This window comes from Panicum virgatum, chromosome 6N, assembly GCF_016808335.1.
Source record: "Panicum virgatum strain AP13 chromosome 6N, P.virgatum_v5, whole genome shotgun sequence".
NCBI lineage: Eukaryota > Viridiplantae > Streptophyta > Magnoliopsida > Poales > Poaceae > Panicum > Panicum virgatum.
Window position 1 is genome coordinate 53,109,925 of NC_053150.1, and position 27,981 is coordinate 53,137,905.

Genomic DNA, 27,981 nt, shown 5'->3' on the forward strand with positions numbered 1-27,981 from the left:
GACTTTTCCAAGAGTACTGTGAGGACATTGGCATCCAGCTATGCTTTGCGTCCGTGGCACATCCCCGCAGCAATGGACAGGTTGAGAGAGCGAATGCAGAGATCCTCAGGGGACTCAAGACCCGCACCTACAACTGCTTGAAAAAGCATGGTGCCAAATGGGTTGACGAGCTTCCATGTGTACTATGGGGCAACCGGACCACACCCAGCCGAGCCACCGGGGAGACTCCGTTCTTCCTGGTCTACGGGGCTGAAGCATGCCTTCCCCCAGAAATTCACCTGGGCTCACCACGGGTCCAGGCCTTTGACGAATCCATGCAGGAGCAGCTGCGGTGCGACGACGTGGACTTCGTTGACGAGCGAAGGTGGCGAGCAGCGATCCGAAATGCACGCTACAACCAAGCGCTCCGGCGCTACCGTCAACGGTTCGTGCACAGTAGGGAGCTCCGGGCTGGCGACCTCGTCCTCAGACGGATCCTGAACCGAGCGGGGCTCCACAAACTCTCCCCCAGCTGGGAGGGGCCTTTCAAGGTTACAGAAGTATGCCGGCCCGGATGTGTTCGCCTCGCCACAGAAGACGGAGTACCGCTGCCCAACCCGTGGAACATAGAGCATCTGCGTAAGTTTTACACCTAGGCAGAGCAGGGAAATAACCTTTCCTTTGTAATAAGATAGAGCTAGCGTGCGGCCCGGAGCGGTTGAGGGCCACCCTCGTAAACCCGACCTCTGGCATCCATCGCACTAGCGGCTAACGCGCGGCTCAGAGCGGTAGAGGTCCGACCTCATAAACCCGGCCTCTGACATCCATCGCGCAAGCCATGTACATCGAGATTGCAAAGGAAAGATTTTTTCCTAATTCTGTCTTTGTGTCAAAGTTAAATTACGCATTTCGATTCTCGTAATTTTCGCTTTTTTTTTAACCCCCGCGGGACCTCTACTCTTGTTGCTGCAACTAAGATCTGCATTGAGCTGCTGGACTACCGTACAGGTCCGGACCCTCTTGCTGCAGGAGAGGGGTCCGGACCCCTAGGGACCTACTCTGGGGGGCGGGTACTTGTTTCCTGGGATGGTTCGGAGCCCAGTGTAGCCGCTTAGCTGGTTCCGTACCCAAAAGCCTGCACTCTCCACCACCCTGTAACGAGTACTCTAGTACCTGGAGCTAGGTAATTAGGGGCCCGGACCTCGACCCAGCTCAAGAGCTGGCTTCCTAAGTCCAACACGGCGTGTCCAGCACTATATCTCAAAGGATCGAGCACAGCAAAGTGACCTCACCCACTGCTGCGAAGGGTCTAGGACGAAGAAGCCAGGTCCGGAAAGATCGTACTGTTTCCTGGAGTGGTCCGGAGCCCAGCGTAGCGCCTTAGCCTGGTTCCGACCCTAAGCCTACGCACTCCCCCACTCTGTAACAAGCACAGAGCTACCTGGGCCTGCGCATCTAGAGTCCTAGACCTGGTACCAAGCCTGGGATTGGTCAGGAATGAGCCCCGCGGGTCTGCTCTAAGCTATAACTTTGAGGTGGTACACAGGTTCAAACCTGGCCAGTGGTAGACAGTCTCAAACCATTGAGCCTATCTACCAGGGGGTCCGAGTATCTGCTTCAAAGCTTTCATGCAGAATAAGAGCCAATCTCGGTGGTAGACAGACTCACAGCAGCTGAGTCTCTCTCCCAGGGGGCCCAGGGAACAAGGCGCTTGCTCGCCTTGCAGGTTATGTGACACCTATGCCCAAGGAGGTCCGGAGTATCTTCTACGGCTCGCGTGGCAGACAGGTCCAAACAACTGAACCTATCCGCCAGGGGGCCAGGGCGCCGGGGTGCCGCATACCACAAATCAACAACCGGCAAACAGCTAAGTTGAAGTTTCTTCTATTTCAAAAACTTTCAACTAATACAATGTTTGTTACATAATGCAAAAGAAAAAAGATACAATCCCCAGCCTAAGGGTCCGCAGGCTCTCGCTTGAAGTAGGCGGCGACGAAGTCAACGACCTCCCGCACGCTATCCCGAGCGGCGGCCTCCGTCTCTGCTACAGGGCCATCGACCACGGGCGCCAGCGAGATGGCCGGGTCGTGGCTCCGGAGGCAGGTCAGGATGTGCTCCGCCACCATCCGGATCAGCTCGCGGCCCTCGGTTTCAAGCTGTCCAGTAAGGACCGGCCCCAGGCGCTGGAGCCTATCCGAAGCGGAGCTCAACACTGGGAGGGCGTCAGCTATCGAAGCTGGCGGCTCCGCCACCTGGATCGGGCTCATTCCAAATGGCACCAGTGCGAGGCTCGCTTCGGCCGCCCAGTCAGCGATCCGCTGGGCTCCAGCGCGCTGGTCTTCCTGGTGCTTCTGGACCGCCTCCCGGACAGCCTCCTGCACCCGGGTGTCCAAGGCCGCCTTGGCCACCTCCACCTCGCGGGACCTCTCCTCCAGCTCGCGGGATCTCTCCTCGAGTCCGCGGGACCGCTCCTCCAGCTTGGTCTCCTTCTGCTCCGCGTATACCTTCAGCTTCTTGAGCGACTCTCACTGGCGCCCAAGCTCCTTCTCTATGGCGGTGGCGTGAGCTTCCCGCTTGGCAAGAGACTTCCGGTCCTCCTCCAAGTCCGCCTCGTCGGCAGTCAGCTGGCGGGCCCTCTCCTGCAGTTGTTCACGCCATCCCTGCAGAGTCGCGGAGAAGACGTCGAGCTCCTGCCTCCGGACCTCGAGGTCCTCGCTGCGAGTCTCCAGCTCTGACTGCTGGGCTGCGAGGTGAGCCTCGAGGCCGGACCGCTGAGCAGCAAACCCAACAACCTCCAGGGTGAAGTCCTGCTCCCGCTGCGCCAAGGATTTCTCCCGGTTCGACACTGCGAGCTCTCGGTCAAACACCTTCTTAAGGCTGGCTCGGTAGGCCTCTTGGTCCGACTTGAGCTTCGACCGAGCTTCCGCAGCGCGGGAGGCTTCCGCCTTCGTGTGCGCCTCCAGGCGGGTGTGCCAGTCGGAGAGGCGCTGACGCTCGCTCTCCAGCGCAGACCACTCCCGCCGGAAGGCCACCTCGGCGGAGGAGGTTGCCTCTTCAATCGAACGACGAACTCGCAACAGCACCTGAGGAAGCGGAGTTGCATCCTCCTCCGGGGATTGGAGCTGCAGGAGCCGCCTGCCAAACACCACCTCCAACTCTTCCTCCGCAGCAGGACCGGAGCTGGAGGTAGGGGCTTCCGCTGCGGCACTTGTCTCCGGCGCTTCCGCTGCCGCCGAGTCGGGCGCGGCCGGCCCCCCCGCCCACTCCGTGCCTCAGCGCCTCCCTTCCGCTTCCCGCTTCCGAGTTTGGGCGCGTCCCGGGCCCAGCTCCGGCCTCCCTGCTCGCCGAGTAGGGCGCGTCCGGTTCCGGGTCCAGCTCCGGCGCCTCCGCTGCCGCCCAGATGGGGAGGCGGGAGTGGGGCCCACGTCCGGCGCCTTCCGCTGGGGCCGAGTCGGGCGCGTGACGGGCCCAGCTCAGGCGCCGCCGCTGCCGAGAGTCAGGGGGCCGGTGCCCCCGTGCTCCGGCGCTCTCCGCTGCCGACCGAGCTCGGGCTCCGGACCCAGCTTGGCGTCTCTTCTGCCGCCGGTGCGGGCGGCCGGGACCCAGCTCTAGGTTGCCCCCGCTGCCGACATCGGGCGCGGCCGAGCCTAATTCGGTGCTCCCGCTGCCGCCCGTGGCAGACGCGCCGCATCGATGCCCCCGCCACCAATACGTCAGGAGCGGCTGCACCCAGCACCGGCGCCACCGCCTGCCGTCTCTTGCACTGAGCCCTGCAGAGTCTGGAAATGGCATGACAGTCAGCATCGCATCATGTGTCACGGAGTTAGCAACAGGACGCCGTACCTGAGGGTCCCGCTCCTACTGCCACCGTCGCTGTCGATGCCGAGGTCGCTGCCGCCCGGGCACCTGCTGATGTGCCAACGGTGGTAGAAGAACCGCTGGGGCGGGAAGCCCTGGTAGCAAAGCAGAAAAGCCGTCAACACAAAAAAAAAAACAGAACACCGGCGCAAGGGAGGAGAGCAAGATGACACTAACCCAGCAGAACCGGGGACCCAGCGTCCCCGGAGCCCGGGCCTCTTCTCTTGCGGCTGCTGCTGTTGCTGTTGCTGTTGTTGTCCCTGCAGCTGCGATACAGGCGTAACCCGGGCCTGCGCCCGTTGCTGCTGTACCTGCGGCTGCGGCATGGGTGCAACCCGGGGTCGCTCCTGTTGCTGCTGCTGCCGTCCGCGTGCCTGCTGCCGCTGCTCCTGCGGTTGCTCCTGCTGATGCTGCTCTTGCTGCCGGCGCGATGAGTTCCTCGGCGGCGATGGTGGTGGTCCAGTTACGCCAGAGGACCCGTGGGGGCCAGCAGCCCGGGAGCTACCCTGGCCTGCGCCCTCGGAAGACCTCTGGCGCTTCGCGGCGGGCTCCGACACCAGGGTCCCGTCGCCCCGGAGTAGCCTCCGCCGGCCTACGTCCCCTGACGACGCACCGGAGCTGCTCTGAGCCCGGCTGGAGCCGGCCGCAGCCGCGCTGCTAGCCGCGGCCTGTTTCCCCTTCGTAGTGGCACCGGACCCCGCAGCGCTTAGCGTAGCCTGATCCCCGGACGAGCCAGGGATCCGGAGCCCACGGTTCGGGTCACCCCCGGTCTGCCGCGGGGCCAGTCCCCCGTCGTCCAGGGTTGGCAGGGTGGCCAGCACCGCCACCCTCGCTGGGTCCTCGCAGAGGGGGACTATGCTCTGCGGGAGGATCAGATTCTCTGCGATGAAGGTGTCTCCCGTCACGTTCCGCACCAGGACCTCCAAGGCCTCCTGGGTCAGGTCGCTTCCCTCCCCGCGATGGGTCCTGCTGCAATCGTTGAGGCCGGTGAAGCTCCACGCCGGTCGCGGCCGCTGCTTCAGGGGGGCGATCCGGCGCTTCACGAAGTCGCCGAGCACGTGCCACGAGGTGAGGCCGCTCCCTGCCAGTGACCTGATCTTTTCCAGCACGGAGTCGAACTCCGGCTGCAGCGATGGCTTGGCCCTCCAGGATGCTTTGTCGGAGGCGGGCCCCGCGGTCGGCAGGACAAGGCGCTCGTTGGCTTCGGTGGTGGCAACCACCCAATCCCTGCGCCACTCCTCCCACCTTCCGCCAGCAAGGCCCGGAATGTAAGGAGTCGGCAGGTCGCTCCTTATCTGGAAATAGTACCCTCCCACTTCGTCCTTGCTCCTTCCGGACCTCACCAGGATGAAGAAGTAGCGGAAGAGGATGACGCAGGGACGCACTCCCACGAACATCTCGCATAAATGCACAAAGATGGACGCCAGGAGGAGGGAGTGGGGCGTCAGATGCTGAAGCTGGAGGCCGAAGTCTTCCAGCAGCAGCAGCAAGAATGAAGAAATCGGCAGCCCCACGCCGGCGGAGACGTGCGAGGTAAATAGCACGAACTCCCCGGCGCGGAGGTTGCCAAGAGGAACCGAGCCTGCTCGCACCCCCCAGCCGGTCTCCTGAGCGCTCCACCCAAGCAGGCGGCGCACTGTGTTCAGCTCTCCCTCGGTCTGGAAGCGACGGGGATGAACAAGGGATGCCATCTCCTGACGGGCGAGGAAGGAGCCTGTGTAGGGGGGAGAGAAGGTCAAGGAAGGCTCGGAGGCAAAGGGGCGCAAAGGCTGGAGGAAGAAGACGAATGCGGGAAAGCAACCGTAGGATACGGTATGCCCCGTTATAAAGCCTGTCTCAACCGGCGCGCCCCGGAACCGTCGCCGGAACTCAAGCGACGCTCGCACCAGGAGTTAGCCGCCCAGTCCATGACGTGGGGGGCCCAGGCCCACCTGTCAGGGAGGGTGGGTAATCAACGGGGGTGCGAAAAGGCGGGATCCGAACCGTCGCCCGCGCGCGTGAAGCAAGGCGGAAGCCGAGCTGACGTGCGCGCATTAATCATAGGCGTGGCCGAGCTTTTCGGGAGCTGCGCCAGTGGTAAATGATCCGTTTACTCCGGCCGCAACAATGCTGAACGTCGCGCGTGTGACTAAGTGAACCGCTTATCGTGGGGCCCTTAGTCAGTAATCCGTTGCGACGTGATGAGGCAGCAACCAACCCAATGGGTAGTCAAAGCCGGTCAAGACCTGCAGAAAGGAGCTTCAAGCTATATAGTGCCAAATCGCAGAAGTGGCCCCACCTGTGGGCTCGTACCTCCCCCAAGGTGGGCCCGGGGGCCACTGTCGGTACCCTGCAACAGGGATACCCACTCTTACTGCAGCAAAGCAGGACCCGCGTAGTTATCCGTAGCTGCGCGGGAGAGACGGAGTAGCCAGGCCCCACAGGCCAGGCTTTTCCCTCACCAGGCCAACGGCCCCGGACCGTTCCCCGCCTGAGGATGGGTCCGGTGGCGCCACGTGTCTCCATGGAAGGGAAGCTCCAAGCTGACCGCCGAAGCCTCGGACCCCCAGAGGGGTCCGGGACCTCCTACGCCCGTCCGGACTCCCCTCACCGTGTAGGGGTCCGAAGCCGCCACGTGTCCCGGAGGCGTGGGATCGTGCGCGAGCCTTCCGGAGGAAGACTCGCCCACCTACCGCATTTAATGCGATAGACAAGGCGTGCTCTGCCGCCGTGGTACACAAGACAGCCTTTTGTCAGGCCCCGCTGCGCGCCGCGTATTACCAAGGAGCACAGTGCAGCCGCCTGAGCCGCGCCCGCGCAGAGCCCGCCTGTAGCATTAAACGGATACGACAGCACGGCACTTTTCCATCATGCCGCCTACGCCGCAAGCTACACCGCCCGCTTAAGCAATGTGACGGGCGGTGTCACTAGCTGCGACGGGCCCGACCTGACAAGACGACGCTAGGACATGATGGACGAAGGGCTCCGGGAGCAGGCGAGGGAATCCAAGAGAAAGATCTCCTTTGCCTGCGACGCCATAATGCATGAACAGTGCGTTAGGTTATACTACATTGTTGGACCCACCTGTCGGGGATCCAACGACTGTGTACGCGCCCCCTTGAGATATAAAAGGGAGGCGCTCGCTGTGCACAGGACACATCCATACAGACTCAAGCTCTCGCACCTCCTCACGCTTGTGGGAAGGCAATACAACACACAGTGGATGTAGGGTATTACGCTCCGGCGGCCCGAACCACTCTAAATCCTGCTGTGTTTCTTGTGTTCTGGAGGGAGATCGATCTAAGACTAGCTACCCCCTGAGTACACACCCTCTGGGCTAGGGCGGGTGCCTTCCGCCACCCGGCCGTGGTTTGCAACACCACGACAGATGCTGTTCGATCTGTCATCAGATTATATACCTATGCACTACTTTGCAACTTTATCTTTAGGTTTTTCTTTCATTTTTAACCATATCAGCAAAGTTATTAGATTTCGTCAGGATTGCAGTGGTTAACATGAGGACTGTGTTAATCCTAGAGACGGTGCAGAATGCGTTCAGGTTTCGTCAGGCTAGCAGATAAGCCAGCAGTGAGTGGCAGTAGGTGACCACGAACTGCACAAAAAAAAGGCCATGGATGGCCAATCCAATCCATTAGCTCCCAAGCAAACCACGAGTGCAATGCAAAGCAAAGCCCAACTCACTACAGAGATCGAGAAGCTACAACTATTCATCGCAGAACAGAAATGAACAGAGGCATGCTTTGTCTGCACTGCACGGTGTGTTTCGCTAGTTTATTACCTCCATGATCCGGCCATGGATGGCATTGTGGAGGTGGTCGGCCTCGAACACCGTCGCCTCCAGGACGCCGTGGAGGTAGACGACCTCAGCGGCGGCCACGGCGTCCCCCTCTTTCCGAGTTGGCAAAGCCTCAAAGGGAAGAAAGAACCCTTGTATATTGGCGCTGGATTTAGTCCCTTTTCATCATCAGTACCATTTGTTTATGCTGTTCCAGCAGAGCCATTACCGAATTTCCCACTAGATTTGAGGAATTCCATGGAAAACTTTGCTGATCGTCAACCGTATGTAAGGCCATGTAACATGTTGGAAAAAGGCACTGGATCACGGACGAGAAGGACGTTATCCTGAGTATCATCAAGAGTTGAAATCATGCAAAAAAGTTCTACGGAAAACAATGAAACCTCTTCTTTTCCTGAATGTTTAGTTAATCGTATCTGAATAATTTCATCCATCTAAACAGTGCAACGGTTTCCTAGTATGATTCTAATCAACTATGATAATGTTTTAGATTGAAATGGTGTCGTAGTAAACTTTGGGCCTGTAAAGCCCAGCCCAAGAAGGGAATTTATCGCATCCCATCCAGAGAGACGGATCGTGTTGCGTTGCGTTGCGGCCGGAGGAGAGAGAGACGAGAGGAGTCGAGAGAGCTTCCGCCACCGCCAACCTCCGATGCCGCCGCCGCCGGGCATGACCCTCCGCCGCCTTCCCACGGCCGCCCTCGGCCTCCCCCTCTCTCTCCCTTGTTTGCTGTCTCGTCCCGGCCTCTCCCTCGCCGCACGTCGCGCCAGGGCCGTCGCCGCCAGGGCCTCCTCCTCTTCCTCCTCCCCCTCTTCGTCACCGGACTCGTCCTTCGGCTCGCGGATGGAGGAATCCGTCAAGAAGACAGTGGCCGACAACCCCGTAGTCATCTACTCCAAGTCATGGTGCTCGTAAGATCAACAGCCCCAACTGAACCAAACCTAGCATTGGTTCATTAGCTTCGATCCGCCCTCACCTCATCTGGTTCCATGCCATGACATGCTCAACGTGGTCAGATATTCCATGGAGGTGAAAGCGCTCTTCAAGCGGATCGGCGTGCAGCCGCATGTCATCGAGCTCGACCATCTCGGTCCGTCCCCTTTTTCCTTCATGTTTTTTTTCCCTTTCGAATTCCCGATGGAATGCTCTCTTTAATGCACCTCAACTGATCGCGCTCTTTAATTCGGACTTTCAGAGCAACTTAAAATGCCGCCATATATGCAATCGTGTATCGTTACCATCAAGCAACTTATTCTATATGGACGGGTAATCATTAGGGGGTTTGAGTTGGAACAATTTCTTCTGTTCAAACCTCTCTGGCTTCGTGGACAATTTGGTTTGAGGCCCGTTATAGATGTTTGTTCAGATATATGCATACATACATGAACAAGTGCCCCAGACCACCCAAGGTCCCAAACATGATTGTCCTTTTAGTCTCTTTCCTCACATTCTTCACTTGGCTGGCCTTTCCTAATTGTAGCCTACATTTTCATTGTTGCTTTTAATGTTCTGCTTCAGCGCTTTCAATTACAAACCCCATAGCATGCAAACGCACATTGACCAGTTGCTTGAACTAATGCATACACTAGTTTTACTCTTACCAGACATCATGCATGCCCATAGGCGCCTGGGATTTACAAGTACTTTTGGGTGTGCTAGTGAAGTTGGTCATGTCAGCATATCTAAATGTGTCCTCGCTGGGTTTTTTTTTCAAAGCCACATGCACTGAAGGATTGTGATCTTTTTGTAGTTATTTCCTGCTGGAAAAAAGGAAATGGTGTAGTAGGTAGAATGCTGTGGTTCTGGATACCAATTTGCATGTTGATGTTATTATGCAACTGACAGCCAATCCCTTTCAGGTGCTCAAGGACCGCAACTACAGAAGGTGTTAGAGAGGCTGACTGGACAGTCTACTGTTCCTAATGTTTTCATCGGTATGTCAGGATTCCGTTTCTCCCCACCTTTCTTACTCTACCCAGCTTAGATCTTCTCTTTTGTTCATGACTAATTAGCAAAATCATTCGAATATTTTTCAATTTAAGCAGGGATATTTGCCGTTGGTGTCCTTGAGTGCAAATACTGATAGATAGGTGTAATGTTTGCAGTTTATGCGGAAATGAATCCGCATACATGAATCTGTTATTTTGATTTACATGGCATGACTCGCATACTTCTAAGTAATTGTTTTGTCTTATTCCAGGTGGAAAGCATGTTGGTGGCTGTACAGGTATTATTCTTTGTTGAATGCTAATCAGTCGTTGAGTTCTATACTCAAATTGCATAATACTTTGCAATGTGGCAAGTGATGTATGTGCACCTGCAACAAGAGATTAGACAAGAGTGTGTTCTGCATACTAATCTTGTAATATTTTTCCGACGCTAGTAACTATTTTTTTAAGCTATTCCTGCTACATGGCACGTGAGGTGATTGAGAGGGTTCAGCCAAATATGCATATTCTTTTAACATAACACTTGGGAAATAATAAAAGCAAATAGGTCATCTTTGTATAAGTAACTGAGCCATGGCTGGAAAGGAAAAGGAACCGCTAATACTGTGCCTTATGTTGTAGACACTCTGAAGCTGCATCGCAAGGGTGAGCTAGCTAGCATGCTGTCGGACCTGGATATTGACATTAACAATTCATGACAAGATGGAGTGTGGCGCGCAGAGTTGAGGCTTGAGAAACTTGGGCAGTCCTGTATTGAGTTATTTAGCCTTTTACAGATCCATTATGTTTTGATATGGCAAAACTGGTGCCACTTACACATTTTTTTTGTTTGGTATAACACACGGAACTTGACCAGTGTATCCGAATTGTGTTTGCTGGGCAGTTTATTGGCTTTCGTCAGTTGTTTCCTGCTCATGCATACAGTATACTGCAATGCCTGTAGTAGTGTTGCAGCTGTTGGAGCCGGTAACTTGGCTGAGTTACTGGGAGCTAGCTGCATGTGCTGGTGCGGTTATTGTTGTTGTGGTCCGACCCTATGGATGCGATGAACATGAATGGCCTGAAAAGCTGGGTGGTGTTGCAATGCACTACATATTTGCATTGGGTTTGTTACGCAAGGACAGGGGGTTGCGGTTGCAGGCGCCTTTGTTTGCTCCTCGAGGCAAGCGTTGCAATCACACGACTCCGGCAGTGTGGTTGCGGCATCCCCCAGAGCCGGCACGACTCTCACACTACTAGCTCTTGTCCCTCGTATATATATGGTGATCCATGAGCAGAAGAATCAGAATCTCACAGGCAGCAGCCAAGATTGACATCGAGAATGCTTCGAGTCGCCATCGCCTGGTGCCTCCTGCAGCTGCTCCACCATCCTTCAGTGGTGGTGTGCCAGCAGCAGCAGCAGCAGCAGCAGGCCGCCGCCACTCCTCGCGCCTTCTTCGTCTTCGGCGACTCGTTGGTGGACAGCGGCAACAACAACTACCTTGCCACGACGGCACGCGCCGACTCGCCGCCCTACGGCGTCGACTACCCGACGCACCGCGCCACCGGCCGCTTCTCCAACGGCCGGAACGTGCCGGACATCATCAGCGAGTACCTGGGGGCGGAGCCGGTGCTGCCCTACCTCAGCCCGCACCTCGACGGCCACAAGCTGCTGGGGGGAGCCAACTTCGCGTCCGCCGGCGTCGGCATCCTCAACGACACGGGCATCCAGTTTGTAAGCCACCAAGGCCTCCCATTATATATTGTTGTGTGTGTCTATCGTCGTCGACCTCTCATCATCATCATCCTCGCAGGCCAACATCATCCGCATCCAGAAGCAGCTGCGCTACTTCCAGCAGTACCAGAGCCGCGTGCGCCGCCTCCTCGCCGGCGACGGCGACGCCACCGCCCGCCTGGTGCGCGGCGCCCTCGTGCTCATCACGCTCGGCGGCAACGACTTCATCAACAACTATTACCTGGTGCCCTTCTCCGCGCGCTCCCGCGAGATGGCGCTGCCGGACTTCGTGCGCTACCTCGTCGCCGAGTACGCCAAGATCCTGCGCCAGCTGCACGGCCTGGGCGCGCGCCGGGTGCTCGTCACCGGCTCCGGCCCGCTCGGATGCGCCCCCGCCGAGCTCGCGCTGCGGGGAAGCCGCGCCGGGGAGTGCGACGCCGAGCTGCAGCGCGCCGCCGCGCTCTACAACCCACAGCTCGTCCGCATGATCAGGGGGCTCAACGCCGACCTCGGCGCCGACGTCTTCGTCGCCGTCAACGCCTACAGGATGCACATGGACTTCATCTCCGACCCGGCGGCCTACGGCTTCGTCACCTCCAAGGTGGCCTGCTGCGGCCAGGGGCCCTACAACGGCGTGGGGCGCTGCACCGCCGCCTCCAGCCTCTGCCCGGACCGGAGCGTCTACGCCTTCTGGGACAACTTCCACCCCACGGAGAGGGCCAACCGGATCATCGTCAGCCAGTTCATGGACGGCACACAGGAGTACATGCACCCGATCAACCTCACCACCATTCTCGCCGTCGACGCCGCCGCCGCCGCCACCTTGAACTAATTAATATGAATTGGAAATAAAATGAGCATTATATATATTCTGCGCTTCCAGCAAAGCACCCTAGCTATAGCTATATATATATAAATACATACTATGTATAAGCTGCTGCTGTATTCAGGGTGACATCCATCGAGATATATAATAACAATATATAATAAAGATCAAGTAGCGCAGGCCACACAAGAAGCAAATAAATCCATTCCATTTATTGCCAACTGAAAACAAGCACCTCTACATGCAGTTTTGCTGCTACACTTGGACTTGGGTGTATACTGTTGTATACACCACTCGATGTCTAGCTGTTATATATACCGGAGACGTCGCTGCTGTATAATGCCATCAGCAACCACTCCAGAAATTAATCACAAACTGAATATGGACGAATCAATGAACATTGATCGCGGGTAAAGCCATTACAAAGCACAAGCTGCAGATATCGGTACTCGTTCATACATACAGGTGCGGCGGGCCAGAATTGGCATGTGGCTTTCATAAAATGACCAAATTGGGGATTCACGTATCATGTGCATCAATCAACTGGCAAAAGTTCTCACTTCTCAACGAGAAAAAAACACCCAGAGAAAAGAAACAGCACCTCCATCAGCTGAAATCACTTCCCAGAATGAAAGCGTGTATCTCTGACCAGCTGGAAACCGTATAAAGGACCCCAGAACGTGACTTGAACCTGGATTTCTCTTGCTCCGTCAGCTGCCTCTGCTTCTCTACTAGACCAGGGAACAACGGCACAAAAGAAACACCAAACTGTTTGCCCACTCTCCGCAAGCTTGTGCTTGACCCAACGACGATACCAATATCTGCCTCCAATAGGCAGAGCAAATCTCCAACTGAGTCTCCAATATACACAGATAGTGATGGAGCTGTACTGTCCATGCCACTTTTGATGCTCTTAAACTTTTCAACTTTGTCTAGTGGAGACTGCATTTTCCTCTCAATCTGACCAGTTGAAACAGACCCCTCAAAGACAAACTCGTTGGAATGTATGTTCAGACCATCTAGACAACCAACTGCACGAAAGCATGACAATGTAAAATAAATAAATTAATTACCAGTTACGAAATGCTTATTCAAAACAAAACTGAAATTTTGATCGAAAGTTTATAGCAGCAGCAAAAAGAAAGAAAATTAGATTCCATTAATTATTATGGTGAAGCCATTGTCATCAGACAAGACAAAGGTTACCTGATGAAAAGGCCGACCGTATTAGTTCTGCGCACCAGCAATAGGAAAGGATATGGATATCCAAATTGAGGTTCTCCCTTGTTTTTCCAATCTTCTGAAAGAAATTTTTACAGCCATCTTGAAGAATAAGCCGCTCCCCAGCTTTCCTGATATCTTCTAAATTCATTCCCCTAAGAACACCAGAGTCAACAACCCTAGAATTTGCAAGCTTCTCAAACTCTGCTAGCACCTCCAAGCCTTTGTACAGTTGATCATAATCTAGTGACTTTACTGTAATAAAAAAAGATCACATAAACCATCAGCAAATCATTCAAGCATGGCTTATGTACTATTGCTAAATCAACCAATAGAAACAAATGGAACACAGAGGCCATGATGCGCATACATTCTTCTGGAGGAAGTAGTCTTTCCATGCATTCCTCGTACTCTTCCATGTATTGCTTAGAGAGCATGTTCCACGAATTTCTCAGGTCTGCTGATTTCGTACGGTCGAGGGTATTATCAATCCCACTTTGACTTGTCTTTTGGAATGACAAAATTGCAATCTCCGCCAAAATGGCAGACGAATCAACAACAGTGCATGTCAAATCAAAATCAGAAAAGACCAAGAGTTTATATTTTGGATCATAATATCTTAAAAGTGGAGCTACGACAGGCTGGTCTACAAGCTGAGCAGAAAAGAACTCCACTTCAAGTTTCATAGCTTGCTGGTAGAGCTTGGCAATAATCTCAAGCTCCTCACCAGTTAATGAGATACTCAGTTTGTCCAGCAACTCTTCTATTTGGAGTGCATTACCCTGCAGCAAAGCAAGAAAAAAGAGAAATGATTTTTCAGCACATGAACTAGTCGCATTGAAGCACGAGCCAATACTACACTGAGATGTACGGGCATCCATCTATAGGCAGATGATAATTTTATACCTCAAAATCATTGGATGCATATGTGTTAATCCATTTCTTGTATGGGTGATTTTCATCTTGTTTAAGGAAAACCACGAGTTCTTTGCCTAGATACGCATAAAGCCTCATGCATGGAGTCATGGCCCCAACAGTGTATGCAGCAATTTTAGTCTTCTCGAATGGTGTGACCATTTTGTCAGAACCTTTTGCACCATCAACTTTTCCAGCTGCAGTTGCAAGTAGGAAATCAGTGTACTTGGCTGTTGCTGCACTTGGAGGGATCTCCTTGGTAGGATCAACACCCCACTCCTGAAAATCAAATAGTCAGGACCTCAGGATGCCCAATTGTGTATTAGAGAAAAGAAGATTCTAAGTTGGAAGAAGATTACTCGGTGGTTATTGAATCAGAGGGGAAAGCAAAATTCAGTTTTAAGGACAATATACATATATCTCTAGCAACAGTCCCAAACTGAGAGAACATGCGTCATTCCAAAGGGAGGGAGGGAACATGCCAGCTGCTAAGCATTTTGGTTGTAAATAAATGCCCTTAAAATGTAAATTAATTAACTGAATTAACATAGCTAAATACATACTTTCATGTAAGAATGCATGACCAGGATTTGTTAAAAGTGTGTGGTCAGTTTCTGTTGTTGGGCTAAAATCATGAGCAGAATCATAACAGTTAATGTGAGAATAGTGTTGCAACAATTAGTGTCCAGTTGTATCACAAGAGATTTAGTGGGCACACACATGGTATAAGAACTCAAGATTCAAGAGGGCACAAGAACCGTTTTCTAATATCTGAAACAGCCTTAACAATAAAAACAGACAACCAATTATAGCAAGCTTTGAATTCAACAGAGTCAGCTTGCTAGTAGAAATCTAATAGTGGTAAGGGGATAGGAGAGGACTGTGACCAACTCCCACTCCAACCAATCAAACAGTCAAGGCAACTGTGAGTCGTGAAAACTCTTAGCAATGAAACCAAGTCCTAGGATGGAAGGAAAGTAATCTAATCACAAGTTAATATCAGACAGGACAGACAACACTGAGGTGTTAGGAATATCTTACACATATAGGCTATAATGAAAAAAAAAACGGTATGACTGCTTGAAAGCATTTTGGTTCTAGATCTCAAAATGCATTACTGTAGAATAGTTCACAGTTGAAATTGCTGAGTGGTAAGGTATGGCTTAATTCATTGAAGGCAACAACAGAGCAACAAAGTTACAGATAGAAACGCACTGCCCAGTTTGGAATTGTTGGTGTCAAAATTAAAAGAGGTATATGGGTAGTTGATTAATATTGAAATAGAACATATTAGTTTCTTCAGTGTTGCTAGTAGTTTCCTAAAGAGATCCATGGCGGCGATTCCATCGGAAAAGTAGGGCAGGGAAAAGAGAAGATTAGTAGTAGGTGGGTGGGGCAGAAAGGGGGACCTTGAGGACGGAGGCGTGGAGGCTGAGCTCTTGGAGGATGGCCTTCCTGAGGGCGGCGATGGTGGCCCGGTCGTCGTCGTCGTCGGCGCAGTCCTCGGCCATCTCGTAGCTGATTGATTGTCGCAGGAGGAAAGGGAGAATCGAATCGGATCGGATCAGATCCAGTCCAGCCCTAGAGGTGGTTAGGCGAATCGAATCGGACGGAATCAGGAAGGAGAAGGGGGGAATGGATTGCACTTACGCGCGCGCGAAGGCGTGGAGGAAGTGCGCGTCCTGCGCGATGTAATGGCGGAAGGCGTCGAGGCGCAGGTTGCCGGCGGCGAGGGAGAGGAGGAAGGGTGTGTACGCGGCGAAGGCGGCCTCCCGCGTGGAGGCGGCGATCCAGAAGCGGCGGGCCGCCGAGCCCTCGGCGACGACCGCGGCGGAAGAGGATGACGCCATGGCGGGTCTCCGTTGGCTTGTCGACGACCACCACCAGGAGGAGGAGGAGGAGGAGGAGGAGACGGGAAGTGGGCGTGGCAGCGGGAGACGGAGGCGCCGGAGAACAAGCATATACGTATATCGGTATGTATGTGTGTATGCAGAGAAAGATGAGGAGGAGGAGGAGGGGCCTCGCCGCCGGCCGGCCAATCCTCCCCGCAAGGCACTTACGACTACTAGAAGACGACGAAGACGAGGACGACGAAAAAAGTGGCCGGCAAATTCCCCCCCCCCCCCCCCCCCCCCCCCCCCTTGATTAACTCCGTAATCCAAACCAATTCAACTTTGAAAAACAACTTTAGACACCAAATTCGGTAATTATATGGAGTATTTGTGATGCATACCGAAACTAATTTTCGATACAAAATAACTCAGATCATCAAAATATATAATTGAAAGCGTAAATGAGTTTTGCTCTAGATAGATTAGATTAGATAGATATAGGCTTAGCGTAAACTGCCAAAGCTACGAATGGTAGGTGGCTGAAGACGAAGTGCAAAATTGTTGGGATTATTTCATTTGCACTTACAAGATGTCACATCAGCAAATTACATGATATGGCATAATAATATTTATGACGAGAGAGATGATTGCAGTTTTATCACCAATATTGTGGAAACTTCCATTGAGAGAGTTTGGTTTCATCTGCATATACACACATTTTTTCGACTTCCATTGGTCACTAAAGTGCAACATTAAAACATATGCTAACCTATTCAAATATCTCTAGATAACATGGTACTCTTGGAAACTATGTAACGCAATTTTGTACTAAGAATGGTTTTTATGAGCTTACGAGGTGGATATATTTGACATTGTGAAGCTGCCTAAGATACTAATGGGTGCTAGAGTGGAGGCGGAAAATACAAGGTTAAGGAGTTTGTTAGGCTCTTTTTGGTGCCAAAGAATGGGGAGAGTAAGAGAGTCATTTCATTGAGTGATAATATATTTGGAAAAAATTACAGTACGTGAATTTATTGGCCGTCATATTTGAAGTCTAAAATAGGGGAGTAAACGTGTTGAAAAAACGCTTGATAAATCCATATATATAGATCATGTCTCCAAACTTGTGTGTTTGTAATAATTTTCAACATATATCTACACTACAAAGATCGAAAATTTTCAAAAAAAAATTCTCACCTGGATCGGACCCGATATACCCTTCACGTTGGACCCTTCTGTTAGGGTTGAGAGAGGTGGAAGCAAGAGTTTATCCATAAAAATAGAGAGTTCAAGAGTGTTTGTACCAAAAATTGTTTTTTTTTTCGCCGCTTGGTTTGTTACCCATCACGTGCACCTGATAGCCCCTTTCTCCCTCACCGCACCACACCACTCCATCCTACTCCGACAGGAATTGCTCGCAGATTCCTTGCCTTCGGCACACGCATGTATGCAAGTAAAATATGGCCTCCCTATACTGCACCACTCGGTATTCAGCTCGTCATCCCACGCCCCTCGCTCGACAAAGAAAGCGAGCCCACTCCACTTGGTATCGTACCCTCGGTCAGAGGCGTCCCTGAGGGCGTGCGAGATGTGCGATCGCATAGAACCCCATATTTGAAGGGTCCCAAAATATAAAGTATATATTATGTATAGTAATATAGGAGGCTTCAATTACATTAATTTGCAGCCCAATCCATAGCAAAACGAGGCTCAAATTGCACATAGAAGTCACACATCGTATTCTCGATTGTTGATCGCCCGACGCCCGACCTTCCGCTCGGCGGCCGTGGCAGTGCTCGACTCAATCACCAACATCGAAGGCAAGATTGACACTGCTTCATCTCCTATCGCGCACTGACACTCGTGCCTCGCGCAGTGGACTCGTACCTGGCGGTTGTCGTTGCGCTGACTCGTCGACGCCGGTCACCAGAAGTGAGTCGTGAGACGTCCACAGGCTATGTCCACTCCTATACGGCTAGGGTAGCCTAGATGCTACTGTCGCGGTTGCTGCCACAGCCAGCACCTCAGGCTCAGGCTCAGGCTCAGGCTCAGGGCCTCGGCCCTCCGCCATCCCGTGCGTTTGCACAACACGCCGTCTGCCGGTGTAAGACTACTGTTACATGCCAATATTGTTTAATTTTACTAGATCACTAGAGGTCATCCTAATATTTCGCACTGGGCCTCCGGTTTGGCTGGGACGCCCCTACCTCCATGCCGCCTCCGCCGCTCCTCGGCGGAGCTCGTCCATCGCACCCCGCCCAAAGGAGGTGGAAGCTGTGCGGCGTGAGGTCAGGCCGGGCTGCCAGGGTGCTCTGCGTCTGCACCTCCATTGACACCGAGTTCCAGCTCGCTGTGCCATGCCGAGTCACCACGCAGGCCAAAAGGAGCTCCTCCAGCATGCCCAAATCTCCCGACGACATGTTGGCGCAGTTCGACCCATTCGCCAACGCAAGCGCCGTCGGTGCGGTGGTGCCAATAATGCCTTGGCGACGTTGAGCTCAGCCTGCAGAAGAGGAGGGTCGCGCCACCGGCGTCTTGCAGAGGGAGGAGCTACATAGTGTAGGCTCCCCAATGGTGGCGGCGTAGGCTCTCGGCGGAGTATGACGTGTGGGCTCACTTGTGAACAGGGCAGGGGATGGGGTACGCAGAGTCAAGATTTAGAGAGGTTGTTGGTTGCCCTATCTTTTCACTACCACAAACTGGAGATTTAGTGAGAGGAGCACCATTTTCATGAGAGTAACTAGCAACTCTCAAGAAAATGTTATGTTAAAAAAACTCATGAAAATGTTTGTTTTTGTGAAGGTGTGAAAAAAGCACTCATGGAAATTTATTTTTCATGAAGGTATTATATGCACCGTCATGAAAACATTTTTTTTGTGTAGGTGAACCCACACTCTCACGAAAATTATGTATATTTCAAGGAGAGGCTGCATAAACACTAAATGACTAGCTAACATGAAAATTTTATTAGTCTAATTTAGCTAAACCGTTGGAGATACTCTAGCATATCAAAAAGTTACGTTTGAGACACATATCTCCAAAATAACTTAAATTAGCCACTAAATTCGGCAATTATTTAATGACAAGTGTAAAAAAGTTGACATTCGTAGCAATGTGCATGTGAACTCGCAATTTACTCTGCAGGTACGTCAGTCCATACAATCGAGCACATTGTGACATATTGAATAACGAAGATATCATATTATATTATATTGTTTTGAAACTAGCTAGCTAGGGTCTATCTTTGCGGCTACAATCCTGCATCCATTTCAAAATATCACACAACCCTGTTTGTTTCCAGAGATTTCTTTTTAGTCCCTATCACATTAAAAAAATCTTAGTATTTAGGGTTATCAAATAAAATCTGTTTATATCTCAAAAAAAAATCTGTTTATAAATTTTTTTGATAGATGAGCGCTAATTTGCGAGACGAATCTAATGATCCTAATTAATCCACGATTTGCTACAGTGATGTTACAATAACCATCCGCTAATCATGAATTAATATATCTCATTAGATTCGTTTTGCAGTTTAGTCATAAGATTCTGCAGTTAGTTTTGTAATTAGTCTTCATTAATACTTATAAATACCAAAATTCTTTTTGATGTGACATGGTCTAAAGTTTAGCCCCTAGAACCAAACTTGTCCGCGATTTCAAAGAATGGGAACCAACAGCCTCTCCAAAATTTAGTATTCTAGCTAAATCATTGCTTCTCCGCAAATTTCTTATTGGGCTTGCGTGCGCCGCCCACGAATAGCAGCAAACGGGCCGTCGTCTTCAACCTCCGGCCATCGTCTTCAGCCTCGAGCCACAGGCGAAGTGGAGGGCGGATGAAGCGGCCCGGGCGGGAGGTGGATGGGGCGGTCGGTGTTGAGGTCGCCACCAGCCGTGGGCGGCGGTAGGAGGCCGACGGCCTTATTGTTTTGGGCTGCTGGGTTCGCCGGAGTTCTCCGGCTGTAGGGGGTGGCCGGGGGCGGCAGGCCGGCCCGGCGGAGGTGGCGGGCGCTAGGGCGGCGAGGTGCGGCGGTTGGGCAGCATCGGGGCAAGGCGAGCTTCGACGATGAGGCTCCGGCGGTGAGTTAGGGTTGGGGAGGTCATGACGGCACCGTCGAATCCGGCGGCTTCACACTGCCAGAGACGGGCAGGGCGGTGCCGGTGGCGGGGGCGAGCTCCAGCAATGAGTTAGGGTGGGGGAGGTCGAGACGATGGTGGTGGATCTGACGGCATGAGCCGCCGGAGACGGGCAAGGAGGCACCAGCGGTGGGGGCGAGCTGCCCGCGGCTTGTGGGCGAGGTTGGCGGCGACGGGGTGGTCCGGGCGAGGTGATCGTCAGGAGAACGAAGAAAGGAAACGGAAGAAGGATGGAGGAAGAGGAGTAGCACCTGAAGAGCGTTCACTGCAATGCACTCCCAACAAACGATCGCCCACTAGCGGCCCCCGCTTCTCCGCGGGTCATGGAGGAGCCCACCTCCATGCCCGTATCTCACCCTATCGATTAATCCAACATCGACTAGATAAATTGTCTGGCGTCAGCGACTGAGTACAGAAAGGCTACAGCACAGAGACCGGCGGGGAGCAGCAGAAGCGAGATGGCGACGCCGGAGTCCTCGGGCACGGCGATAGGGTCCTCAGGAAGATGGGCCCTCCACGCCAAGACGGCCCTCGTCACTGGCGGCACGCGCGGCGTCGGGTACGGCTCCCCCTCAAACACCCATCTCGTTTCTTCCGCACTTGCAAGCCCGCCATGGAGGCTCACCCGACCCGAGGTCGCGTGCGACGCAGCCACGCAGGTGTGCGGTGGTCGAGGAGCAAGCGGCGCTGGGGGCGGCCATGCACACCTGCTCCTGGAAGAGGAGCTCGGCAAGCGCAAAGGAGTGAGATAGCTAGCAGACGAGTTTAGCTAGTCTGTTGGTCGATGATTTTATTTTTTCTATTTTTTTATATAGCTAACTAAGTTTAGCTATTGAGATGCTACTACTATTATTTGTAAATGTACATATATAGATGTTATTGAAAAAATAAAGTTAACAAATAAATAGATAAAACTAACGGTCAAATCAGATGGACGACGCGAACCATATAAATAGATATCAATAATTTGGAAAATTTAGTTCAGTATTTTGATAATTATTTTTGCTAGTAAATAGAAGGTCGGTCTAGAATAACATTCTACATGTAGGGTGTAGAATAGTATTATCGTGTGTGCGCGCATGCATTCTCCATTCAAGATGGCACACGGATACCGAACTCGGTGGGTATGGATACGGGTCTGAGTTTGTGTCTGCAGGTACGAATGCGGGTACATCTCTAAACCCAATGGATATCATCTATTGGGTTTAAAAATTGATATATGAATCCGCAAACCCGCCAGACCCGCTGACAGGTGGGTCCAAGAACCCGTGTATACGAAGGATTTCTAGGGTTTCCATCCCATTTGCACACCCACCCATCCCCCGACTCCCAAATCCCAATCCTCCCAGCTGCCAGCATCCTAGCCCCTAGCTCCCAGCGTCTCTTATGCAGCACCTCTTCCTCCGCCTCGGCAGTTCGACCTTTTCGGCTCCAGCCACCGGTCCTCCTCAGTCCTCCCTACGCCCGGCCATCCCCCTCCCTTCCTTTTTTCCAGCACCGTTCACCCAGGCGCACACACCGGTCGCTGCCAGGCCACCCATCGCGACCCCCAGGCACTCGCCCAGCGCCCCCCCAGGTCGCGCCTTGGCGCCCGCCCAGGCCCCTTGCCGCCGAGCTCCGACGACCAGGTGCTTCAAGAATGCTAGATCTACTCTTTCAATACATCAAGAATGCTAGATATGCTCTTGTATATCTGTTGTAACATGGGGTAAAATATTAGATCTGCATGTTTGTGTATTTGCATAATTGTGTTATATTGTATTTTTCACATAAGAACTATAAACTGCAGCTACTAATAGATGTGAAACTTGATTGTAGACGATGGTGATAGGATCAATAGCTTATATTGTCATGCCTTGAAGACATTTAAGAAGAAACGAAGGTAGATTCTTGCATCACCACTCCGAATGATTCAGTTGGACTTTTACGTAATAATTGAGTTGAGCAATGACTCTTGTATGGTTTTTTGCTTTTATTTGTGTTACTCTGTGAAGATTTCGATTTGAGATGATAGTAGGATGCATCATGTATGAGACTATTTTATTTGTTGGCTCGGATTTATTTGTTTGCGATATTATTTGCTTGTTAAAATTTGTGGGCTCAATTTCCTAAAAGTTGCAAGTACACGATATAGATGTCCAACGGGCTGGCCCGGCACGGCCCGGCATGATGTCGGGCCGGCACGACCCATTAGTGGTCGGGCCGTCACGGGCCATTGTGCCTCACGGGCCGGGCCGCTGCGTGCTTCGTGCCCAGGCATAGCACTATGGACCGTAAAACGGGCCGCCCGCCCCGTGAAGCCCGCCCCCTCCCCTCCCCAGCCTCCAGAACAACGATCCGTCGACCCCCAAGCCCCGGGCCATGGCGGCCGGCCGCCCGCCGTCTCATCCCCGGACCGCAGCGCCTCCTCGGCGCCAACGCGCTCGGAGGACGAGCGCGGGCACTTGGATCTCCGGGATCAGGCCACTCGAAGCCGCCGGGGATTGAGGAACAGGCGAACAACGTCCGCGGCGGCCCCTTCGCCTCTGCCAATGCCGCCGGAGATGCCTCCACCGCTGCCACCGGGGACGGTGTTGGCGTGGATCGCGCGGCGGCGGAAGGGTGAGGACCGGAAGGGGGGCGGTCGAGCGTGGGAGGAGGAGGCGTTGGAAGCAGCGGACATGGAGAGCAGATCGGAGGAGACGAGGCGAAGCGGCGGACATGGGGGAGAAATGGAGAAGCGAGGCGAGGTGGTGGCCTGGTGGGCTTGCCCGGCGGGGGAAAGGGGGACCGAGCCGTGCTCGTGCCGGCCCACGTGCCTAGGGGGCGGCCCAGTGCCGGCCCACGTGCCTAGGGGGCGGCCCAGGCACGGCTTGCTCCCCCAGGCCGTGCCAGCCTGAGCCCGTAGGTCACCGGGCCGGGCCGTTTTTGGGCTGGGGAAAAAAATGGGCCTCGGGCCAGGCTAGCAGGCTGAGGCTGCATGGCCATATATATAGTACACGGGCATACCTAGTAGGTATGCGGATATCCGCGGATAACAGGATTGGGCATCGCTTCCTACCCGTGGCAGATTGTGGGCATGGTGTGGATACATATTTTATTTTGTGGGTATGATTTATAAAGTGTATATCCACAGATATTCACGCAGATTTTACCTGTTACCATTTTTTATTCTCTATCTAGTATCATTTTCACTGCTTCCCTACCTTTTATTTTTCCTCCAGATCATTATCTATGGCTGCTATATTTGAATGCATGCATTGGATAATAAAATAATTTGAAAAATAGTCCAATTAATGTAGTCCCTGCATATTATATATATGGTTGATGCATGCATGCATGTTAATAAGACGACAACTTACATGGATGGACGACGCCACGAGAAAGATAAAGAAATCCATCATCATCATCCTTGCTAGCTTGGGATTACAATTACATGCAGCATGCAGTGCAGAATATAATTAAGGACTGGAGGAGAATGAAAAATCAATTAATTAGCAGCTTGATTGATTATATTGGTGCAATACTACTACTACGCACTACTGTATTAGTAGAGTAGTAGTAAGTACTCCTCCTATAGCTAATAATAAAATATAATTAGCAGCAAGGATTCGTTCAGGGGCATGCCGGGTTGTGTCCCGGGCCTCCGTAGTAGAAGTGGGTGCCCCAGCCGCCGGCAGATCCCGAGTGTCCGTCGTCGTCGTCGGCGGCGGCCTTGTGTATGTCGTAGCAGGCGGCGTCCTCTGCCAGGGTCTGGATGGCGTCCAGGGGCACCTTCGCCAGGCTGTTGTCGGCGTCCACCGTCTCGAGGTTCCGGAAGTAGCTGGCCCGGCCGAACCCCTCGGCGGCGAAGCGTCCGGAGCCCATCTGGGTGGCCGTGTGCACGCCGCCGGGCCTGGTGTCGACGACCTCGCCGCCCCACTCGACCATGGTGGCGTGGTCGGAGAGGTGCGTGAAGAGCTGGGCTGGCCAGTAGCCCACGAGCTGGTCGCCGTAGCTGAGCCACCAGTTGCCCAGCTTGGGGTCCTTCCACACCAGCAGCGTCATGTCGTACTGCGCGCCGCCGGGCGACGACACCGGCGAGATGGACGCGCCGATGGCGATGCGGGAGCTCGTCTGCACGAACCCCGGGCACAGCGCGTTGTAGCACCCGGTAGCCTCGTACGCGTCGCTCTGCATTATTATATATGTCATCGATCAATGGTTTTATATTCTATATATAAGTATAAATATAATTTGATGTCCAACAATATAATGCATAGTATAATGGAAGGATAATTAAGTAATAAGCAACTCACTGTCCAGTAGGTGAAGAGTCTCGGCCTGCTGTCCCCGTACAGCTCAGGGCTGACCTGACTAGAAAAAATCGTGTACAGCTTCAGATTCATCTATCAGAGCATTATTAGATTTTTTTTAATTTGTTTTGAAAGTGAGCATTAATTCCTCGCTTTCGATCGACCACCAGAATTATTGTTGCATGTATACTACTACTCCCTCTGTTTTTTTTGGCCATGCAAATGCGGATGTGATGAATGACTTTTCAAAAAAAAAATGTGAATGTGAATCAGTGAATGGGTTGACCTTGGACTTGGAGTGGAGCAAGAAGATGAGAAGCTAGTAGCTAGCAGCTGCTGGTCAACTAACAGGAATCTGTGGATAGGAAAAAAAGAAAGAAAGAAGAGTACAGTACGTGGATCTTGATCAACGCAAGCATTTATGAAGGCCATGTGCTTGGATGGCCTCCCGAGTTTTGATCGGCCTCTGCCACAGCATGCATGTACATACGTACTACTACTGTCTACTGGTGCTTATTATTTACTATAGGAGCGAGATGCATGATGCAGATTATTAGTGGAGTAATTTATTTACAAGCTACTAATTAGTACGGCAATAATCATAGTAGTTAACTAGTAGATGCATGAATGAATAACATACTAATAAGATATGATGGAAGGAGAAGAACAAGAAGATGATGAAGAAGAAGAGTAGGAATATGGATTTTCACATATACTTGTGACTACATAATCCATCCGGACCATTCATCTTGAAATCAACGGTGAGATGAATCATGAGTACATGAGGGAGTAAAAGTAAGAAGACAAATAATAATAATAATGGAAGAAAGAAATTAGCTAGAGCTAGGATCGATTAATATTAATTGGAGTACTGTATGCGTTTCGGATGGACCTGCCATCCTGCTTCGATGCTGTTGAGGTCGGAGCCGTTGAAGGAGCCGGAGAGGATCCAGAGCTGGGAGAGGCTGAAGCCGTTGGATTCCTGGATGGCCGGATCCCAAACGTTGATGGTGGCCTTGGCGCCATACACCGGCTGCTGCTGCGAAGAAGGCGCCGTGTACGCGATGGCGTGCTGCCGTGCACCACGTACGGCGTAGGAGTATGAAGGAATACAGACAGGATCAGAATACTCCTAGATGAACAAAGATGCATTGTAAAAATAACAGGCATAGTCAATGCAATGCAGTGCCGTGCATGACAGCGCTGCTGCAGGTCCCGAGAACGACGGTCTGGCGCGCATTCATTCATTCCCCGCTCGCTCGCTTTACCGAAATCTTTTACTGCATGCATGCATCCATCTGATCGATCTACTCCTGGTCCTAGATCTAGCAGTGGGTCTGCTGGGTGATGCTGATGCCGCGCCAATCGACAGACAACTAGACAAGCATCTGAGGCCGTGTTTAAATTTCAAAACTCAAAATATAAAATTTTTATAAATCGCTTGCACGATGTACTAAATGTAATTAAAAAATAAATCACATTACACAAATAGACTGTAAATCGCGAGACGAATCTAATGAATATAATTAGGACGTGATTAGATACTAAATTACTACAGTAATGCTACAGTAAACAAGCTCTAATGATGAATTAATTAGTCTCATTAGATTCGTCTCGTAGTTTACAGATGAGATCTGTAATTAATTTTGTGATTAGTCTACATTTAATACTTCGAATATTGAAGATTCTCTTCCAAAAACGCAAAAATACAAAATGCAAAATGAACTAAACACACCCTAAATCTAAAGTGAAATAATAAAAAACAAGCAGTATTATTACATGCATGGTCACTTTGAGTGGAGAGCATTCATCCACCAAAGGTTAATTAAGCCGCCCGGCCGCCGTGTAATGATCAAGACAACTGCATGCGCAATGCATACTGCTATAAAGCTAAGTGATAAATTTTAGCACACATTAGCATTTGTACACATGCTAAAGTTTTTAACGTTGACTAAACTTCAGCATACTCTATCCTATTTGGATAAGCTAGTGTTAATGTTTAGCATTTTTACCAATTAGCACTTGGATCCAAATAGAACCTCGGTAGTACTCCTACTAAAAAGCTAGCAATGCAAGAGTATGGCTGCATGCTGTACTATATATAGATTTTGATACACCAATATGTCTAGTTGTATAGCAAAAAATTATACATCTAATTTGCTAAAATGACTACAATTTACACAATTTAGAACGGAGGGAGCAGCAAGTAAACAGGATTATTTGAAGATGATGGATGTACGTGAGATGGATGTGAATTAAGTAAATGACACTCTCCCTGCTGCAGAGTGCAGGCTGCAGTACCAAGACTGCCCGCCCCCACCCCCCCCCCCCCCCTCTCGCTGAATCTGACGATGCGCATCACATCACTTATTGCGCGCCACGCACCATGATTTTGGATCGGACCCACGCACACCACCTTACCCCATTCAATTCCATTCCATTCATCTCAAGCCGCAGGCGACGGCGGCCAAGCTAGCTATCTATCTGATTCTGATCAAGCAATGCAAACAAAATAATAATGGACCTGATCAAACGAATTACTACCAGTAATCAAATCAGCTAATAGCGAATAGATGGATCACTGACCTCGTGCCCGTTGCCGGAGATGACGTCCGGCGCATTGGCCGCGCGGGCGGCGTCCACGGATGATCTCTTCTTCCTCTTCTTGCGGCCGAAGCGGGAGATGGAGCCAGCGCGCAGCACGTCGGCGGCGGTGGTCCGACGGACGGCCACCGTGCCCCTGGGACAGTGACCGCCATGGTGCCAGGTCTGCCAGGCGCCCCAAGATCTGCCGCTGCCCGTCTTGGCATCAGCAGCAGCTGCAAGTCGTCGGCGGCTGGCTGGCATCTCGGGTGGCTCCGCCTGGATGGTGTGCCCCTTGAGGAGCGGGTGGTCCAGAGCGTGCTGCTGGTGCGCCGCCACGCAGTCGATGGTGTCGCCGTCCGCGCTGCGTATGGAGCGCAGGGCGGGCTTGTTGATCCTGTCCAGATGGCTCTGGATCCTCGCCATCCTCCCCGCCACCGCCACATGAGGAAGGAGGAGCGCGAGTGCAAGTGCAAGGAGGAGCATCAGCTGCTGCTGGGACTGGGAGTAGCAGCACCATTGACCTGGAGCAGCAGCAGCTGCTGCTGCAGATCTCGAGGAGGAGGAGGATGGGGATGGAGGACTCATCATCCTCCGCTTCTTCTTCCTGCTGTCTGCCGTGTGCCGCATTGTTTGTGTGGCATATGATGAATGTGAATATGTGATCGATCGATGGAGGAGGTACTGTACCACGCTGCTGCTGCTGCTTCTCTCAATACATATAGTGGATCGACCAATGCAATGCAAGGCGAGAGGAGGCCGGGGATCAAGGCAAGGATGGGATGAGAAGGACGCTCATCAGATCAAGGGGAGAAGAAGGAGAAGACGACGCCGACGACGACTACTAGCTCTGGCCTTGTTTGCTTGTGCTAGAATTCTAGCCCGCTATAAATAGTAAAAA

At 52.2% G+C, this 27,981-nt stretch overlaps 4 protein-coding genes and 1 long non-coding RNA gene across 5 annotated transcripts; 3 read left to right on the top strand and 2 right to left on the bottom strand.

Moving 5' to 3' along the window:
• The first annotated feature begins 8,186 nt into the window (after positions 1 to 8,186).
• LOC120677429 (monothiol glutaredoxin-S10-like) lies at positions 8,187 to 10,495 on the top strand. Its single transcript, XM_039958587.1, has 5 exons — positions 8,187 to 8,544; positions 8,650 to 8,723; positions 9,493 to 9,567; positions 9,834 to 9,860; positions 10,204 to 10,495. The coding sequence occupies exons 1-5, from the start codon at positions 8,285 to 8,287 to the stop codon at positions 10,278 to 10,280; spliced, it is 513 nt and encodes a 170-aa protein (XP_039814521.1). The 5' UTR covers positions 8,187 to 8,284; the 3' UTR covers positions 10,281 to 10,495.
• Positions 10,496 to 10,648: 153 nt separating this feature from the next.
• LOC120677428 (GDSL esterase/lipase LTL1-like) lies at positions 10,649 to 12,700 on the top strand. The gene is made up of 2 exons (XM_039958586.1): positions 10,649 to 11,296; positions 11,376 to 12,700. The coding sequence occupies exons 1-2, from the start codon at positions 10,904 to 10,906 to the stop codon at positions 12,126 to 12,128; spliced, it is 1,146 nt and encodes a 381-aa protein (XP_039814520.1). The 5' UTR covers positions 10,649 to 10,903; the 3' UTR covers positions 12,129 to 12,700.
• Positions 12,311 to 16,542, bottom strand: LOC120677427 (bifunctional TH2 protein, mitochondrial-like). Its single transcript, XM_039958585.1, has 6 exons — positions 15,909 to 16,542; positions 15,668 to 15,776; positions 14,250 to 14,537; positions 13,714 to 14,125; positions 13,329 to 13,598; positions 12,311 to 13,153 (listed from the first exon to the last, which is right to left on the bottom strand). Exons 1-6 carry the CDS (start codon positions 16,217 to 16,219, stop codon positions 12,729 to 12,731), a joined length of 1,815 nt encoding a protein of 604 aa, XP_039814519.1. The 5' UTR covers positions 16,220 to 16,542; the 3' UTR covers positions 12,311 to 12,728.
• Positions 16,543 to 21,553: 5,011 nt separating this feature from the next.
• LOC120680076 lies at positions 21,554 to 22,295 on the top strand. Its single transcript, XR_005677458.1, has 2 exons — positions 21,554 to 21,851; positions 22,042 to 22,295. It is a non-coding gene; the product is annotated as an uncharacterized LOC120680076 (long non-coding RNA).
• A 1,290-nt stretch (positions 22,296 to 23,585) lies between these two features.
• LOC120679333 lies at positions 23,586 to 27,929 on the bottom strand. Its single transcript, XM_039960905.1, has 4 exons — positions 27,084 to 27,929; positions 25,390 to 25,569; positions 24,501 to 24,554; positions 23,586 to 24,375 (listed from the first exon to the last, which is right to left on the bottom strand). Exons 1-4 carry the CDS (start codon positions 27,708 to 27,710, stop codon positions 23,818 to 23,820), a joined length of 1,419 nt encoding a protein of 472 aa, XP_039816839.1. The 5' UTR covers positions 27,711 to 27,929; the 3' UTR covers positions 23,586 to 23,817.
• Between the last annotated feature and the right edge of the window lie 52 nt (positions 27,930 to 27,981).